General features: G+C 38.0%; 1 protein-coding gene across 24 annotated transcripts in view; it reads left to right on the top strand.

The window, feature by feature from the left end:
- LOC127454459 (regulating synaptic membrane exocytosis protein 2-like) overlaps window positions 1-19,630 on the top strand; it is a 222,145-nt gene extending 202,515 nt beyond the window's left edge. For 20 of the 24 annotated variants that reach the window (XM_051721658.1, XM_051721664.1, XM_051721665.1 and 17 more), the window contains 5 exons: window positions 12,514-12,655; window positions 13,655-13,767; window positions 13,947-14,048; window positions 14,142-14,281; window positions 17,064-19,630. In XM_051721658.1, coding sequence (XP_051577618.1) covers window positions 12,514-12,655; window positions 13,655-13,767; window positions 13,947-14,048; window positions 14,142-14,281; window positions 17,064-17,279 — 713 coding nt within the window. In that variant the 3' untranslated portion in view covers window positions 17,280-19,630. Of the gene's footprint in view, window positions 1-5,487; window positions 5,930-12,513; window positions 12,656-13,654; window positions 13,768-13,946; window positions 14,049-14,141; window positions 14,282-17,063 lie in introns of those variants that run through there. The other 4 variants (XM_051721659.1, XM_051721682.1, XM_051721671.1 and 1 more) reach the window with 3 other exon arrangements.
- The last annotated feature ends 1,073 nt before the right edge of the window (window positions 19,631-20,703 follow it).

Consider the following 20,703-nt stretch of genomic DNA (forward strand, 5'->3'; position numbering starts at 1 on the left):
GGAATACCCATGAATAAAAATTCAGTCATCATTTACTCACCTTCATGTCATTCTTAACCTATTTGACTTTTTCTCATACAGAACACAAAGGAGATTTTTTTTAAATGTCCAGGTCCATCTTCTCATTACAATGACAGCAGATAGTAACTCACTTTAAAGCTTAAAAATGACCCAAAAGCATCATAAAAGTAGTCCATGAGGCTTGTGCATCATATTCCAAGACTTCTGAGGGCATAAAATAGGTTTTGATGAGAATCAGCCTGAAATGTATATAATTTGTGACAATCTTGACATCTGTTGCACGTTCACAGGTGTTCACTCGAGAACTTTGCAGCGCTTAACAATGCAAGTTCTTACATAAGAAAGAAAGTTGCATGGGTTTAGAACTACATAAGAGTGAGTAAATTATGACAGAATTAAAAATTTTAGGTTAACTATTATTTTAACTTAGCATGAGACTTGTATTTAGCTTCCTGTGCTCTGGCCTTGCATGAATGCAACTTCTATAGACATGCGTGTAAATTTAATTTAAGTTATGCATTTTGCAGACAGTTTTATTCAACGTTACTTACAATGCTTTCAGGCTGTGCATTTTGTCAATTTGCTTGTGGTTCCTGGGAATCAAACCTGTGAACTTGGCTTTGCTAATGCCATGCCCTACCAGTTGAGCTACAGGAACAATGCAAATGGTAATGTTTCCACCCTAATGAATTAAGTAACATTTGCTCTTCACTTTAAATTGCTTTTTGAAGGACAATTTTTTTTTAATGAAAACCATACTGCCATATGGTTGACAATTTACTATTATTTTATCTAACTAATGGGACTGTATACCCATTATTGTACAAAACTGTACATCAAAGTATGCAGTACAGGCTGTCCAAAGATGTGAATTTTTGCTGTTGTAATTACTGAGGTGGTAATTACAACTTTAAGCTTGTGGTTGCCATTGTTTTGAGAATACACTGATTCTTAAATAATCTAATCTAACCTTCATTTCTGTGAGCTGCTAATCTCCACTTCCTCATTCTTTAAAGCTTCTGATTGTGGTTTTTGTTTGTTGACTACATTTGGTTTATATTTCTTTCCCGTTTTTTGCTTGTGGTCACAGGCTTCTGCTGAATCTTGTGAATCACAGAAAACTGCTGAACTTGGAAGAGTTTAATGAGAAACTGAGAATTGTTCGAGTTCATATTGAGAATTCTGACTTTTGATTGCAGATTTTGGGATCTTGGCAATCAGAGCACAGTTTGAAAAACTGTTGAGATCTCTTCTAAAAAAAAAACTCTATACGAGACACTATGAGCTCAAATGCATCTGTCACGGCTCTGATATGCGGACCATTTCAATGACACTGTATTGCACACCGGTCTGTTATTGCAGTAGCATGATGCACGTAACAACAAAATGAACTGTGACTGGTCGTTTATATTTCTCAGTCGCTTCACATGCAAGCAGGCGATTTCTGGCGCCCTCAAGAAATAAATAGGCCAAACAGGAAAATGTATCTGCCGATGCTATATTTAAAAAAGTCAGAATATCGGCCGATTTATTGGCCTCGGTAATATATATCGGTCAACCACTAATATTCACCCTTTGCTATGTTGAAAGCACTACAACTACACATTATATGATGTTTTACCTTGTGAATTTCATTATTTATTTATTTTTTTTAAATGTACATTCATTTCAAATCAGATGATTACAACTCGCTACAAAAAAGTTGAGACAGAGGTAATTTAAGACTAATAACAATTTGATGAGTTGAAATAACAAGGCGATGTGAAACAGGAGATGTTAAACAGGTGAAGCAATCGTGTCATAGTATATAAGGAGCCTCCAAAAACAGCCTAGTCCTTCAAGAGCAAAGATTGTTCAAGACTTGTCAATTTGCCAACAGATGCTTCAGCAAATAATCCAGCACTTTGAGAACAATGTTCCCCAAAGACAAATTTGAAGGATTTTGGGCATTTCACCCTCTACAGTGCACAATATAGATAAAAGATTCAAGGAATCAAAAACTACTTCTGAATGGGCGTGATCTCTGATCCCTCAGACGTCACTGTCTTAAAAAATGTCATTCATCTGTAATGGATATCATGACATGGGCTCGGAAATACTTCAGTAAACCTTTGTTAGTCAACACCACTCGCCGCTGCATCCACAGATGCAATTTAAGACTTTACTATGCAAAGCAGAAGCCATACATCAACACTGTCCAGAAGCGCTGCCAAATTCTCTGGGCTCAGTCTCATTTTAGTAGAACAGTGGAACCGTGTTTTTTGGTCCAACGAGTCCACATTTCAAATAGTTTTTGAAAAACACAGCCATCTTGTTCTCTGGGCCAAACAGGAAAAGGACCATCTAAGCTGTTTTCAGTGTCAGGTCCAAAAGCTAGTGTCTGTATGGGCCAGGGGTGTGTCAGTGCCCATGGCATGGGTAACTTGCACATCTATGAGAACACCATGAATGCAGACAGATATGTACAAATTTTGGAGCAACATATACTGCCATCCAGCACCGTCTTTTCCAGAGATGTCCCTGCATTTTCCAGTAGGACAACTTCAAACCACATATTGCCCGGATTACAAGTGTATTGCTGTGTAAGCAGAGAGTGTGGTGTTGGATTGGCCTGCCTGCAGTCCTGACCTGGCTCCAATTGAGAATGTGTGGTGCATTATGAAGCACACCATACGGCAACAAAGACGCCCGTACAATTATTAATGGGAGAAAATTCCAAACTTAACAAACTTGTGTCTTCAGTGCCCAAATGCTTAATAAGTGTTTTTAGAAGAAATATTGATGCTTCACAGTGGTAAATACTCGACTATCCCAACTTTTTTGGAGCGTGTTTCAATCATCTGATTCAAAATTACAGTACATTTAAAAAAAAAATATGAAATTTACAAGGTAAAACATCATATAATGTGTAGTTGTGGTGCTTCCAATATAGCAAAGGGTGAATATAATATACAAATCACTCCGTTTTGTTTTTATTAGCATTTTACATTCTGTCCCAACGGAATTGGGATTGTATGTAAACTCCTGGTGAGGCAAATGTTTTTTAATGTTATTTTAAAATCTTTTTTGTTTTCCATTTTTGTTAATGCATATTGTTCATTAAATTTTTTTCCCAAAAGAAAAGCATATTTTGAAAAGTTCTCATTGTGCATGTTGGGTTTTCAAAGAACGTTCTTAGGTTCTCTAGCTGTTAGTCCTGTTGAGAGTTTCACAGTAATTAACTAGTTTAGACCGGTGCAGACTAGTTCAGTTTGTGCTGTAATTCTCTAATTGATTTGTCTTTTGGGCTGGTTTCCTTTGAACGGGCACTGCATTCAATCATGAGGATGTTCAAACATCACCTCTGCCCCCTGTGCTGTTTCACAGCTCCATAAGAGCTCGTGTTTGGTTGGGCATCAGGATGAAAGTGCTTTTTGGCAGCTTCTGAAGTCGCAGGACATTGTGTTATGTTCTGTCATGTCTGCTAGACAGACTTCAGAACTCACACCATCCCATGGTAAAAAAAAAAAAAAAAATTGTAATATGAATATTACAATGGACCATTTTTTCCTGAGGTTTTTTTTCCTCATATCTATGTAAAGTAAACTATAAGTAAGCCATTTTTTTTAGGTTGATTTCACCTAAAACTGTGGCTCTGTGGTGCTCATAAAACATTCCTGTTCGTACGCTACATCCAGCCCGACACAGCAACATTGGCTCGACCAGTGGCGTAAGTTTGGGGCAGGACTATCTGTTTGTACAACCAATGAAAGACAGGGATGTTTTCTGGAATCTGAAAAAAAAATACAGTGATTATTTTTGCCATTCTGTATGGTAAAGCTAGTGACCCAGAAATGAAAAACTTTAAAGCTTTAAAGTTATACAGTGACAGAAATGAATAGTACTAGTATGTTTAAAGTAATGTACGCTCACATGAGATGAAGACTCCAGTCATATACCAGCTACCTCAACAGAAAATGGAGAATCATCAGTACTGGTCAATAGACAAAATCAGGGCTCTTCTGCATATTTGGGCAGATGAAAATGTGCAACGTCAGATCGACGGCGTCTGCCAAACAAAAACATTATTAAGTACATTGTCGCCGAACTTGCCAAGTTGTGTATCCAGTGCACAATGGTACAGGTTAAAAAGAAATTGCGGGCACAGTACAAATCCGTGTTAATTTCGAGGGCTAGCTACTCTCCAAAGTCTGAGACCTCAGCTTGAGTTTCCCTTTTGCTTGTGAAATGGGTGGGGTGTGTGACGTTGGCACCAGGGCGGTATATTAAGGGTGGGTTTTGGGGCAATGCTGATGGTGTGAATGCAGATCGATTTTGGTCTCCAGGTCCGAGGCTATTGGCCTCTGCTGACCAGTTGATAGCCCTGGCTTGCACTGGCCCAATGGTGGAAAAGCATCTATTTAGGGTTAAGGACTTTAACAAATGCCTAAACCTAAAAATGAAACTTCGGTGCGTAACTCGTCCAACACTGTTTGTGTTACGGATATGAATGATACCTGTTGAAGAGATGTGCTCTGTTCATTTTAAAGCAATCAGACTTATGATTTTCTCTTAATGAACGATAAAACAATAGACTTGCGCTGAGGGAGGGACCAACGCTATATCTAGAATATCAAAGAAACTTCAGGATTGGCCACTTGCAGACTAATACACATTGATTTTGCTGCATTTACACCTGTCATCCACACTGGAATGGTGCTTTCATCCACCGAAAACAGAATGTTTCAAAAACGCTCTCCACTTTGGAAAAGATGATGTTATGTGACTGAAAATGGATTAGTGTGATTGTGGCCTTTGACTTTAGCTGACGTTTTGATATCACATGAACACCCTAGCAACCGCATAGCAACATCATCACAACCACCCACAACACCCTTGCATTATGAAGCTGATTTTGCATGAATTTCTTCAGTAAATGTAAAAATCTAGTATTTTTAGCCACCAGTAGACACACAGTGCCTTGTTTCTCATTTGAAATTGTATTGACGTCTAAAGTGGCATTTAAAAAAAGGCGCTCTCTGTGTGTTATGACTATGCAAATATTTGTAATGCACTATGCCGGCCATTTTCTGTGGTAAATATTTACACGGGGAGATAGTGAAGAAAGAGGTGGCAATGCAAGATTAACGATGAACGTCAGCACAGAGAAATAAATAACATCCTTTTAAGAGCCGAGGAGAAAGGATTTAGCACTTTGTGTGTGTGTGTGTGTGTAGCACGTGAACTGTGGATGACTAGCATGTGGACAGTCAGGGCAGGAGATGCTCAGGTTCCTAATGGCCTCTCACACACACATTTGCAGAATCTCTGGGTAAAGCTCATGCGCGTGAAGGAGCATTTGAAGCACTGAGCCACACTGTGGGATCTGATTGGCTGAGAGGGAATACAAGAAAGGGGGCTAGGCTCCACCTCCCTCCCAACCCTCCTCCTGTGTGAGTGTGTGTGTTAGAAAGGAGAGAGCTTGAAGAGACCAGACAGCTTCACTGCACCAACGGATGCATACTAATGCTGTATACTCCAGAGAGATCACTCAGCGCAGAGCATTCTAAACCACACTGAGTAGACGAACCCCAAAACAAATCGTCTTCTAAACCAGCTGCAGAGAGATTGCGTCCCGACTGCACTGAAGATAAGTGATGTTCCTTGGCTCTGCTAGTTCAGCCCAGCATCCGCAGTCTCAGCATCAAAGAATCCTTGCAGGTCCACCTGACTTTTGCATTTAGCCTTCCGAGATCGGTGGTAAACATGGGCAGGCAAAGCCAAGATGCCACCTCCACTGCAGGCACGGGTGCAGGCAGCAGCGGCGGGCGCATGCAGCGCTCCCAGAGCCGCATGAGTCTGTCAGCCTCATTTGAAGCTCTGGCTGTCTACTTTCCTTGCATGAATTCCTTCGATGAGGAAGACGGAGGTAAGAAGAGAGAAACGTATCATGCGCAAATGGAGAATTGAGGTGTTGGTTTTCATTTAGGAGCTCTAGAAGTTCATGTGTCCTGTTTCTAATGTATAAGAGATGTTGCCTAGCTCACTTTAAAGGGTTTAGCTGTATTATTTTGTAGAATATTTGATGAAATAGAGCACACCATTTCGTTTCGTTTCTAGTAGTTTTTGAATCAATTATCTCAGAGGAACCGTGACATGGTTGTCAATAACTCTGCACTCTTTTATCAGTCATTTATTTGCATAAATTGCAATGCACTAAATAGCAATACACTGTTTTGATCCATGGTTTGGTGTGACTCAATCATTAATGTGTGTTGTGACCTTGAAGACGCTGTTAACTTACTCTCTCTCTTCCTTCAATCTTATCATATGACCACAAATATTTTGAAGAGCAAATATCTTTTAGAATTTATAATCTGAGTTGTGTTTTAGAATATTCTCCTCAATCCGTTTAATTATCCATTTAGTTTAATCCTTTAAAAAAAAAAAAGTTATTCATTACTGGGTGAATATCAAGAAAATTATCTTAGCATTAATTTATTACATTAATTTTTATAAAAACATTTTACATTTTTATAAAAAATAAAAAAAATTATAAAACTATAATTTGACAGTACTGTATTTTATTTACAATGATTTTTTGAATCTGCATAAAGGTAGTACAACAAACACTACCATGATGTGCAAATACTCGAACATTTACATAATATAAATATATCTAATAATACATATAATAAGTATAATATACATTTTATGAGTCAGCTGTGAGTTTTCTGTGATTAATCACGATTAAGCATGGTACTTGATACATTAAAGCAAACATTAAAATATATTCATAAATGTATATACTTTATACTTTGTCTCCAAAAATGTGCAAGAAATAGGTTAGTCATCATTTATTTTAATTATTTAAATATGTACATTTTAAAATGTTTAGTTTTTGTGAAAACAGTTCATTAGACACATTTTTACAGGTGTGTATTAGAGTTATTAACAATTTTCTATTGATTCCATGCAGCAAATTAAATAGACACAACAGAAAATGCTAAACTTTTCCCCCAAATATTAACCCCCACCCCCATCTGACACAAACAAGCACTCCAGTGGTCAAAAGCCAATTGACAAAGACACACAAATAGACAATAAAACAGCAGAAAATATTTAGAAACATAAAAAAAATTATTAAAAAAACAAAAAAAAACACTAGTCTTTCTCCGCTGTCCCTCCACGAGAGCCTTCCAAAAAGGCTAGATAGCTGCCCCATTTCTTGATGTATATATCCAGGTTGCCTAGCCTTCTATATACCATCTCCTCAAATGCCGCCACCCTGCCCAACTCGACGTACCACTCACGAAATGAGGGTGCATCAGTCGACCTCCATCCCCTGAGGATTACCTGCCTGCCAATCATCATGCCGGTCAGGACCCAGCTCTCCATATATCCATCACCCATATTCAGGACTGCCCCATCACCCAAAATACACAGTCTGGGGCTAAATGAAAATTGAGTGTCCACTACATCACACATGAAACTCTGAACCCTCAACCAAAATTCTTGGATCTTAACACATCCCCAAAAAACATGGGTTGGCATCACCAGCAGGTGGGTGTGTCTTTAAGACCAAGCCTATACAATCTAGAGGGGTCCAGTAGAAGGCAAGATAAACTTAAGTGTACATTGCCAATACATTATTAGACACTATACAGTACATACAGATATAAAACAAATTGAATGCTGAAGTTTAATTTGTTAAAGTTAAAAATGTAATAACTATTACTTTCTGTGGCTGCTGCTCAGTCTCTATTGCGCACACTCTGGGTCTCTCGCACACTTTTCTTTTTTTGGTTCAGATGACAGTGAGTGAGCGTTTTTAGGGCAATGCAAAGAGATATAGCAGTTTGCCCGTATCTCTCCCACACCTGACTCGCCACTTGTGGGTGAAGTCTCCATTCTCCGTACTGTAAATCTGCTCCCATGTTTATTACACTGCCAAGCCAAAAAAAGTTGCATACTCTAAATTTTCATTGGACCGCCTGTTGCTTAGCCTAGACTTGACCAATTGAAGCAACCCCAGATCATAACACTGCCTCTAGCGGCTTGTACAGTGGGCACTATGCATGACGGGTGCATCGCTTCATGCACTTCCCTTCTTACCCCGATGCGCCCATCACTTTGGTATAGGGTAAATCTGGACTCATCAGACCACATGACCTTTTTCCATTGCTCCACAGTCCAATCTTTATGCTCCCTAGCAAATTAAAGTAAATTTTTTCCGATTAGCCTCACTAACAAGTGGCTTTCTTGTGGCCGCACAGCTGTTTAGTCCCAATCCTGTAAGTTCTCATCGCATTGTGCATGTGAAAATGCTCTTAATTTCACTATTAAACATAGCCGAGAGTTCTACTGTCAATGTTTTACGATGTGACTTCACCAAGCGTTTTAGTGTTCTCTGATCACGATCATTCAGATTTATTTCCGACTTCATTTCTTCCGCTAAGCTGAAGGTTCACCACTATCTTTCCAGGTTTTAATAATGCGTTGGACAGTTCTTTACCCAATTCCAGTGATTTCAGCAATCATAGTTGTTTTCTTTGCTTGATGCAGCCCAGTAATTTTCCCCTTCTGAGACACAGTAACATCTTTTCCACAACCACAGGATACGTCTTCCGACATGGTTGTTTAAAAAATGAGAAGCTACACACTGCATCAATTAGGGTTCAAATAATTGTTGCCAACTGAAACATATTAATCACTGCAATAATGATCCAATCATAGGCTCTTAATTATCTGCTTATTTAAATCCAAACAGCGCCTTTTTTTTTTTGGCCAGGCAGTGTATTATGCGCATAATGAATAAGCGTGCACTGTTCCACACAATCAGTTTTACAATCATGCGCAGTCGACCGTGTACCTCCTGGAAATATATATATATGGCAATTTTTTTACCCACAGAAAGTGGGGAAAAACATTAGTGAAGTTTAAGGAAGAAGAAAAAACAAAAAACAAAAACAAACATATACTGCATTAATTGCGTTAATCTTTTTTTAATGCGTTAAACAGTGAACTATTAATCACAGAAAAAGGGCTAGGAATTAAATGCGGTAATTTCTTCTTCATTCATTTCGTACTAATAATGTCAATTGTCAAAATAGGCTTAGAATTGTTTCTTTTCTGTTTTAATATGAAATATGACCCAGACATGTCCTTGACAGGTTTTGTGAGAGCCAATGGTAGCACGGCCCATACACTTTCTTAAACCAATTACATTTAAAAAAGCTTTTAAATTAAAAGCCACTATAAGAAATGGTTGGGTGCACATTAAGGGATGATATAAGCTCCTGTGTATTTCAGCAGTATGCATCATTAATACTTGGGTTTGTCTTGTTCAAATACTTGCTCTGAACGTTGTTTAACCACAGCATGACCATAATGCGCTCTTGATTATTATACACAACTGTGCTGTTAGTTCAGAAAAGGACAATCACATCCACCGATACATTCATCATTCTTTTGTGTTCATCTATGACTCAAGGCCGGATTACATTGAATAGAAAGGAAATCACAGTTTTTGTACGTGTTTCACATCAGCAACTGTAATGCAAGACATGTCTGCTTCCTGTAGCCTTCTCTCTGTCTGTCTCTCTCTCGCTTTTTCTGTCTCTCTCATTTAAAGAGGATGAGTACTGCATTCTCATTAACTCTTACATTACTTTCCTTATTATCTTTACTTCTAGTTATAGGCTCTGTTCCACAATCTACAGTTGTGGCCAAAATATTGGCACCCTTGGTAAATATGAGCAAAGAAGTCTGTGAAAAAAAATCTGCATTATTTATCCTTTTGATCTTTCATTAAAAAAATTCACAAAAATCAAACCTTTAATTGAAGTAGAACAATTGAAAGAGGGGAAATATCTAATTATTAAATAAATATTTTTCTCCAAATCACATTGGTCACAATTATTGGCACCCCTAGAAATTCTTATGAGTAAAATATATCTGAAGTATATTCCCATTCATATTTTACATTTTTTAGTGCACCTTGGTGACAAGGAACATGAAATTGTTCAGCCATGACTTCCTGTTCCTGTTTTTTTTATGGGTATAAATATGAGGTAACACACTGGCCAGAATATAGAATATAGTTCTGATGTGCGGCAAAAGGTTGTTGAGCTTCACAAAATGGGATGTGGCTATAAGAAAATGGCCAAAGCATTGAAAATGCCCATTTCCACCATCAGCACAATAATTAACAAGTTTCAATCAACTGGAGATCTTAAGAATCGGCCTGGAATAGACACGTGTCTATATTGTCTCCACGCACAGTGAGGAGGATGGTTCAAGTGGCCAAAGAATCTCCAGGGAACACAGCTGGAGAATTGCAGAAATTAGTTGGGTCTTGGGGTCAGAAAGTCTCAAAAAAAAAAAAAAAAAATCAGACATCACCTACATCACCACAAGTTGTTGGGGAAGGTTTCATGAAAAAAAGCCGGTGCTCTCATCCAACAACAAACTCAAGTGTCTTCAGTTTGCCAGACACTACTGGAACTTCAAATGCGACCAGGTTCTATGGTCAGATGAAACAAAAAAAAAGAGCTTTTTGGCAGCAAACACCAGAGATGGGTTTGGCGCACACAGAGATGAAGAAGTACCCAATGTCCACGGTTAAATGTGGTGCTGGATCTTTAATGTTGTGGGTCTGTTTTTCTGCCAGAGGTCCTCGACATCTTGTTTGGATACATGACATCACGAACTCTATCAAATACCAACAGATAAAAAATCAAAACCTGGCTGCCTTTGTCAGAAAGCTTACAATGGGCCCTGGTTGGATCTTCCAGCAGTACAATGATCCAAAACAAACATCAAAATCAACACAAAAATGGTTCACTGACCACAAAATCAAGGTTATGCCATGGCCATCCCAGTCCCCTTACCTGAACCCCATAGAAAATGTGTGGTGTGAACTGAACAGGAGAGTTCACCAACATGGACCTCTGAATTTGAAGGATCTGTAGAGATTCTGTATATGGACGAATGGTCTCAGATCCCTTGCCAGGTGTTCTCCAACCTCATTAGGCATTATAAAAGAAGACTCAGAGCTGTTATTTTGGCAAAGGGAGGTTGCAAAAAGTATTGAATAAAAGAGTGCCAATTATTATGGCCAATGTGTTTTGGAGAAAAATATTTAATAATGAGATATTTACCCCGTTTCAATTGTTTTACTTCAATTAAAGGTTAGATTTTGGAAAGTTTTTTGAATGAAAGATCAAAAGGATAAACAATGCAGGTTTTTTTCACAGCCTTCTTTGCTCATATTTACAATGGGTGCCAATATGTTTGGCTACTACTGTAGTGAGTTGCCTTGCTGTCTAATATCTGCACAGGCTGCATCCTGACTAAAAAGAGATCTCATAAGTGACTGATTTGGACAAATGATGATCCCCAAGTTAGATGCATGCTAAATTAGACTCACAATTGGCCTTTGATGCCTTAAAATGCTGTCTAAATAGGCAGCTTAATAGGTTTTGGAACACAGCTATAGTTCCAAAAAAGTTTGTGTAGTGTACATCTTTTCTCATAGTTGTCTAGACTAAGTCTAGGACTTAGTATATAGTGAACAACATTAAAAAATATATAGTAGAGTAATACACTGCCTGGCCAAAAAAAAAAAAAAAAAAAAAAAAAAAAGTCGCTGTTTGGATTTAAATAAGCAGATACTTAAGTGTCCATGATTGGATCACTATTGCAGTGATTAATATGTTTCAGCTGGCAACAATTATTTTAACCCTAACTGATGCAGTGTGTAGCTTCTCATTTCTTAAACAACCATGTCAGAAGATGTATCCTGTGGTCGTGGAAAAGACGTTACTGTGTTTCAGAAGGGGCAAATTATTGGCCTGCATCAAGACAACTAAGGAGATCGCTGAAATCACTGGAATTGGGTTAAGAACTGTCCAACACGTTATTAAAACCTGGAAGGACAGTGGTGAACCATCAGCTTAGTGGAAGAAATGTGGTCGGATAAAAAAAAATCTTGAATGAACGTGATCGGAGATCACTAAAACTCTTGAAGTCACATCGTAAAAAATCGACAGTTTAACTCACGGCTATGTTAATAGTGAAAGTAAGAGCATTTCCACACTCACAATATGACAAGAACTTGCAAGAGTGGGACTAAACAGCTGTGTCTGTTTAGTTCCAAGTGCAAGTTTAGTAAAAACCTTTAATATTGATGTTTTTATGTGACTATCGATCTTCTCAATACAGCATTAGTATCTGATGTATTGATACCACCCATACATATTTCCACTTCTAGAAGTTGTTAGAATTAATCATTGGTGCTCATTTTTTCACACAACATTTCTCACAGCTTCAGTTCCATACTGAAATTCAATGTACATTTGAACTTGCTTGTTGAAATGTTGCCCATTCATTGAAATCTAATTCAAGAAATGGTTTGCTTTTTTCACACATATTTTTTTTAATCTACACAGCTTAAAGGGGAACATTGTTTAATATCCTTTTTGACAAAAACTCTCTGTCTCTGACTGGTAGAAGCTGGAGGAAAGAAGCTGCACAGCACGATTCAGAGGAGCACAGAGACAGGTCTGGCAGTAGAGATGCGAAGTCGAATGACACGGCAGGCAAGCCGCGAATCCACTGACGGCAGCATGAACAGCTACAGCTCAGAGGGGAAGTGAGTAACACAACACATGTGTGCACTGTGCATACACAGCCCTTCTGGCGAAAGTGACATTTCTTGTGTATTTACTAAGGATGCCAAAGTTGAAGTCAGCATGAATAATCTGACATATTTTCGAGTGAAACACACAGCTTTGAAAATACAAGTGTTAACATGCGACTTAGTGTGATAGAATAACTTGTCGATGTACTTGTAAAGTCAATAAACCTGATCACTTCACTTATTACACAAGGATACCAGAGGGTCTTTTGACATAGAGAAAAATCAATAGGAATCACATTTGTAGCATAACTAGAGGTTCATCTGCATAGAAAGGTAGTCCCATCACTAGAAGGCCAATTTAGACAACTTAAATCTTAACAACAAATTTATAAAAGTGCTTTAAAAAAACAAGCTTCATATTTCTGCTGTTAAACCTTCCTGAATACCTTGCCCCATAGACTTCAGTTGTAAAAGTTGTAAACAAATTTTTGTTTGTTTTTACAAACTGATGGATAAACCGAAATGATTTTCTGTGGTAACTGACAGCATGTTAATGATACTGCCGATAACTTTAGGCCAAAAAAAGTCATGAGATTAATTTATGATTAATTATTTATACTGACAGTCTTAAGGCCGAAAGGCTACGCGAGTACATTTCATAACACTATTCATAACTCAATTCAAGTACGGGTTGCATTCAAGTACGTTGCTGCAAGGGGCGCTAGAGTGGACATTAATATGAACTATCGGCTTACACAGTAAGTTAAAGTCAGTATGTTAATAGCAATTTAACGGAATAATAACACATCCAGTTTAATGGCACAGACTTTTGAAAGGTAACTCCATCACTCCCTTGAGTACTGGGGGTTTGTTTCCGGCAAAGTAACGCAAGAATGCACGTTAAACATGTTCAACTGGACAGTGCATTGGCCAAGCACCAGCATCTGCGTACTTGCATAAAGTATGTTTTTAGCCTTGGTATTTATCTAATAAAAATGTTCTCCTTCCCAGCCTCATCTTCCCCGGTGTACGACTCTCTTCTGAGAGTCAGTTCAGCGATTTCCTGGATGGAATTGGCCCCGCCCAGCTCGTTGGAAGACAGACGTTAGCCACACCCCCTATGGGTGAGAACTGAACATAACACTTGTCCCTTCCCGGTTGTTTATTTGACTTTCTATGTACACACTTGAGTCAAGAGCTCCAGTGGCTCCAGTAGCACTCAACTTGGAATGCCACTTACGCAAGTTCTTACAGTAACTGTCCACCTCTGTTGCTCATACATCCTTGATATTTTTATGTTTAGGTGACATTCAGATCGGGATGGTGGAGAAGAAAGGAGCACTGGAGGTAGAGGTCATCCGAGCCAGAGGTCTTGTGGGAAAACCCGGTTCTAAGGCACTGCCAGGTCAGTTCGGTTACTGGTTCTGATGATGATCCTCAGACACTAGAATAATCATCACTTGTGTTTGAACTCCATCTGCTTACTCTTCTTCTCTAGCCCCTTATGTGAAGGTGTATTTATTGGAGAATGGTGCCTGCATAGCTAAAAAGAAAACAAAAGTAGCACGAAAAACACTGGACCCATTGTACCAGCAGCAGCTGCCATTTGAAGAGGCTCCAGGAGGGAAGGTTTTACAGGTAGAATCCTTTTCTTACTCAGTATTTTTCTCTTGTTTTCTAGTAAAAATATCAAAACATTCTTAAAACAAGATACATTTACTTGAGAAGCTAAATGACATAAGATATTTAGCCTTGTTTTCAGAGAAATCTAACAATATTTAATAAGGTTGATGCTTAAAATAATGGTGTAACTTAATTCAAAGGAAAAACTATTTGTTTTTTCTACCCCATTGGCAAATGTTTTTCGTTTTTTAAGCATAAACCTCAGTACATTTTGTTATATTTCTTTGAAAACAACACAAAAACTATGTCTCTGCCACTTTATTTTATTCTGAATGTTACTTCAATAACATAGTAGCAGCAAAATGAATCCTTATAACTGTTGTAACAAAAATATTTTGTCATATATTGCCTCTTTGTATCTTTTAATTAAAATGTTTTGCAAATTGTGTACCATTTCTCCATGTGGCATTTGGTTAAAACAAACAAGATATATAAATATATATATATATATATACAGTATATAGTTTATACACTTATAAGCCAAAACATTATGACCAGTTTATGATCTCCTAATAAGGCCACATGTCAAGGTCTGGGTAGATTAGATGGTAAGCGAACAATCAGTTCTCGTAGTCAACATGTTGAATGCAGGAGAAATGGGCAGCAGTAAAGACCTGAGCAACTTTGACAAGGGCTAAATTGTTATGGCCAGACAACTGGGTCAGAGTATCTCTGAAACGGCAAGGCTTGTGGGGTGCTCCCAGTCAGCAGTAGTGAGTACCTACCGACAGTGGTCCAAGGAGAGACAAACCACAGACTGGCGACAGGGTGTTGGGTGCCCAAGGCTCATTGATGCGCTAGGGTAACGAAGGCTATCCCATCTGGTCGGTACCGACAGAAGGTCTACTGTGGCACAAGTCACAGAAACTTTTAATGATGGTTACGGGAGGAATGCGTCACAACACACAATGCATCGCACCCTGCTGCATATGGGGTTGCGTAGCCGCAGACTGGACAGAGTGCCCATGATGACCCCTGTCCACCATCAAAAGCACCTACAATGGGCATGTGAGCGTCGGAACTGGACTTTGGAGCAGTGGAAGAAGGTTGCCTGGCCCGATGAGTCCCGTTTTCTTTTACAACACATGGACGGCTGTGTACGTGTGCGCCGTATACATGGGGAAGCGACGAGACCAGGATGCACTGTGGAAAGACGACAAGCCGGTGGAGGGAGTGTGATGCTCTGGGCGATGTTCTGCTGGGAAACCATGGGTCCGGCCATTCATGTGGGTGTCAGTTTGACACGTGCCATCTACCTAAGCATCGTTGCAGACCAGGTACACCCCTTCATGACAGTGGTATTCCCTGATGGCAGTGGCCTCTTTCAGCAGGATAATGCACCCTGCCACACTACACACATTGTTCAGAAATGGTTTGGGGAACATGATGAAGAGTTTAAGGTGTTGCCCTGGCCTCCAAATTCCCTAATTTGGACCTACAAACCCGATCCATGGCGGCTCCACCTCTCAACTTACAGGACTTGAAGGATCTCTGCTAATGTCTTGGTGCCAGATACCACAGGACAACTTCAGGGGTCTTATGTAGTCCATGCCTCGGTGGGTCGGCGCTGTTTTGGCAGCACGTGGAGGACCAACAGCATATTAGGCAGGTGGTCATAATGTTTTGGCTCGTGTGTGTGTGTGTGTGTGTGTGTGTGTGTGTGTGTGTGTGTGTATCACACACACAGTATATGCCTTTTCAATGCATCGACAATCAGAAGATTTCCTCGATGATTATCTATATATATATATCGGGATTTTTCTTTGGGATAAAGCGTGAGTGGCAGGGTTAACTGCATAATAATTTCTAATCGTTCAGTTTGCACAGTTAAACCAGTTTTATATACTAACCTGCTAACTTATCAACGTCACTTTCATTCTTGAAGTATAAAAACCTTCGTAACTTTTGTGTGTAAAATACTGGTCCTGTGTTGTGATACCTGTTCCTTGCGACTGACTTCAGTAAATGTTATATCACCCTCTTGTGGTCTCCCAACACTATTACACCAGACATTCCACAGAAGCCCAACTGAGTAAGTTGGAAAGCACACAAATTAGGCTTCTAATTTAAATGTCTGCTATTGTTAATATATCAATGCCTTGAAAATATATTGATAAAATAATGTGCCGATCAATAATCGATATCAATATTTTATTACATGCCTAATATACAGCATATGGATAAAGGATATTTTCCGCTGATAGTATTTGGTTGTGTACATTAGCAATTAATAGTTTTACGATACCTGGTAAAATCTTAAATTATCTTAGGTGTCAAAATAAATCGTGATGACGTGATTGTAAACGCAAAATTACTAACTTGAAGTGACCATTGTACATTTTGCTAACAGCCATTTGAGAGAGCCCTTTGTGAAGGGATTCAGTTGCACACTTTCATTTGAAACGACTCTTCGAGTTGCAAAAATTCCCAAGATTGCTGAATCTTAAAGAACACTTATTTTAGACAATACTTAATCAAAATTCAATAAAAATATTTGTAACCACAAAATGTGCAATATCCATTGATAAGGCTGTCGGTATATTTTGAAACTGACAACAGGCTGAATGATCACTTCTGTTAATTGACCAATCAGGCACAGTTATTGACTGATGCCAATAATCTGAGAATACTATTTGATCTGACTGGCCTACCCCTAGTTTATAGTAATTTTTGTTGATGTTGTTTTTTCATGAATGTGACTTAATATTGAGGGAAATATATTTTCTTCACATCATAGATCATTGTGTGGGGAGACTATGGACGTATGGACCACAAATCCTTCATGGGAGCCGCTCAGATACTCTTAGATGATCTGGACTTGTCAAACATGGTGATTGGCTGGTTTAAGCTGTTCCCTCCCTCTTCACTGGTCGATGCAACCTTGGCCCCCTTGACTAGAAGAACTTCCCAGTCGTCTCTCGACAGCGGTTCTGGACCATTTGGTCGCTCGTAGCAGTTTTCTGAAATATAGCGTTATTGTAGCAACCATTGGGTGGAGTTTGAGATTTGCAACAGGTCCCGTCTCCCCGGTAACACTGCATGCTTGATGTTGTGCGTTCAGAGCTTGTTTCTTAGGGGGTGAAATAAGAGGTCCTGTTTTTGCTCGCAGAAAAATGTCGCACACATTGTGCACAAAGAGCACGCCCTAAGGCTAGAGGTGAGACAGGTGAAGAAAGCTGGAAATGGGCTCCTTTAACTTGAAGAAAATCAAAATTCCTGCTTTTAGAACCTATTTGAAGCCATTGGAGATGAATTTGAACTGTGAGAACCAGTCAAATTCCTCAGAAGCCCTTTTTGAAATGGGGTAAAACGTTCTCTTCGACTTTTTGTTTTCCATTTAATTCATGTTTCTTTTAAATGTTGATGTATTTGTATCTACATGGGCTAACAGTGTTCTTTACCAGATCCTGGGTCAAGCCATGCCAACAGACTCAGAAATGTACACATTAAAACAAAAATATAACATAGGAAATGAGTTAGGAGCTCTGATCATTTAGCACCTCACTCCCCAGATAAGATTCTGCTAGATCAATGCAATGTAGGTTTGAATCATCTTGATGAACTTTTAAGATCAAATTGAATTACTTCTCTTGATACTGTCTGAAACCTAAACCTTTTTTGCATGGACACAACTTTAGCTGAACTTAAAATAATAAAATAAATAGAAAATAAAAATATTTTCTTGTGATTGCAACTTGCAAAAAAAAAAAAAAAAAAAAATGATACAAGAAAAACTAACAGAATAAGCCATTTTCAACTATTTATATTCTTTTTTTTTTTTTTTAAAGATAAATTTCACTAGTGCATGGTTGTCGTGGGGAGTGAATGCTACAGTGTGATTTGAAAAACAAACCGTGTTTTTTTTTGTCCTGCAGACCATTCTTTGGTCTCGCTACTGTATTTTTACAGACATGCAGATAAATGAAGAACTTAAGTTTATTTACAGTGAAAAATCTGTTAATGTGACAAAGACATAAAAAAAAAGATAAATGTCTATGATTTATTATTGTAAAGGCATATTAAGCCTTATGAAGCTAAAGATTATGTGCAAATTGTACATGTTTCTCGACTTCTCCCTTGTCCCAGGGTAAACTCTGTACTTACTGCTTCCGTTGTCAGATTTCTACCAATATCGTTCAGATTCTTTGTTTTTTTATTTATTTTCAGGGCTGTTCATTTCTTACAGGTCTGATAGTTTTAGTCTGTATATTGTTCATTTGTTTAACAAGCATGTTGAAAAGGGTTTTTGGCAACATGGCTTGGGCACATCAGTAACTCAGTAGCATGTTTTGATAAAGACGATATTTGGAAAAAAAAAAAGAAAAGAAAAATGCAGTTTCTTGTACAGTGCATGTCAACGACGATGCCCCGCCCCTTTGCCCTTTGAATTGAATTTTAGTGAAAAGTAGGCAGTGGTCACACATGAACCAGAGGGGCAAAATTCTGAATGAACATTCCACCTTGTAAAATCATACTTTGTTGAAGATTTAAGGGAAAATGTGACCAGGGATTTTTATATCTTTACGGAAACATGAGCTGCAGTATTCCTGACAAAAGAGCCCAAAATTTCACTAGATCTTTTTACCGGTGACCACTGCAGCTCACAGACGTTTGCAGTATTGTGCTGTGCAGTTTTCCGAGCATGATGCTGTTTGCAGAGAGACGCACATGGGGATGATGATATTGCCACACAATATACCTTTCAGTTTTCATTTCTTTGTTTTTTGAGAAAGAAGTCATTTAATATATTTTTGTTAGTTTATTTACAAGCCAAGACCTATTTATTTTTTATTTTCTATTTTTAGTAATAATCAGAGCTTCTTATATCTGGGAAGTATATGATTCATAGTTTAAATTTCTGAATGGAAATATACAGTGAGACATTATACCTCTTCTAATGAATAAATTCCGCATTCTAGTGATTAATCAAAATTCTTTTTTTTACTTAATAAAATTTTTCCTCCGTAACAATTTTTCTGGCTGCCTATCATTTCCATGTACATCTGTTACCTGTCAAAATTTATTCTGATTTTACTGGAAATATCTACACAAACTTCTCTAAATACAGTCAGATCTTTTGGAAGTGGGATAATGTCTCATATGATGTCAAAAGTATGTTCTGTTCTTTTTGAAATGCCTTCTCTCTTTATTATTATTATTTTTTCTTTCTTTATTTTGGTGCAATGTGTTCATGCCAAGGCTATGTCTTGGTCAAGTATGGTTGAGTACAGAGATTTATGCAAGTTATTTTTCAAAAAAATAAATAAATAAAAAATGGATATTACACTGGAAAATTGAGTGTTAGCAACCCATACCAAAAAGTTACAGTGTCTATTTCCTGATATGAAAACAATAGAACAAATACATTTTTATATTTACCTGTTATTTAGGCTTAAAGGTGCTGTAAGTGATTTTGCCATTCTGGAATTTCCACAATCCGAGCTGGTGAATTAGCCACGCCCCCTCTTTCCAAAACCCTGCAACATCAAAGATAACATAGAAATCAACACTGAGCAGAAGGCAGTCATCCCACGGTTGCAAAATAGCACCCTCAACTGACAACTGGTATGACAGACATGGCATAAAAATGGCTTTAAGCCTCAATAATTAGCCACAACTACAACACAAGGAGAATGCGCAAAATGACTGACGGCCCACGGACACATTTTTGTTTGCTGTTTACAGAGTCTAGGGTGGTCACAGAGACAGGTGAGATATCCCAGGACACTTATTTAATTAATATCTTTCAGGGATTAGGGAAAATTTATGCATACCTTTCCATGAAAAAATAGCTTACAGCACCTTTTAATTATAACACAGTTGCCACTGAATCATAAATGTTAATAAAAAAACAAATGCTTTAAAATCATGCATATAGGTCAACGAGAGAAAAACTAGTAATCCTTTTTTTCCTAAATGAGATACTTTCAGACTTATCAAAAGATTTATTTAAATGTAGATGTATTGATATATGTCAAGATTTATTGAAAACAACCACAGTGTAAGTTTACCACAAACACAGAGACTACAAATCTACAGTGTGTTAAAATTGACCCTGCATTAATACTTTAATATTATAGAATATTTTTCTCCTTTATGACACCACTTCTTTTATCTGTCAGGAATAATGTGTTTAAAGCAAAAGTCTAAATTGGACCTACATTGTAATAATTTAAAATGGTTTAAAACCTTTTTACTAAAATATATTGATCAGTTGATAAACCAAGAACAGTCTACAACTAGATCATTTGATGAAATAATGTTTTAAAAATGTAATAGATGTTTAAAAGATTCAATCTTTCAATTCAGTTATCCCCTGACCTCTTATGGTAAATAAAGATAGTGTTAGAATCTGACATTCATGTAAACGTTTTACT

The sequence above is a fragment of the Myxocyprinus asiaticus genome, chromosome 16 (assembly GCF_019703515.2).
Source record: "Myxocyprinus asiaticus isolate MX2 ecotype Aquarium Trade chromosome 16, UBuf_Myxa_2, whole genome shotgun sequence".
NCBI lineage: Eukaryota > Metazoa > Chordata > Actinopteri > Cypriniformes > Catostomidae > Myxocyprinus > Myxocyprinus asiaticus.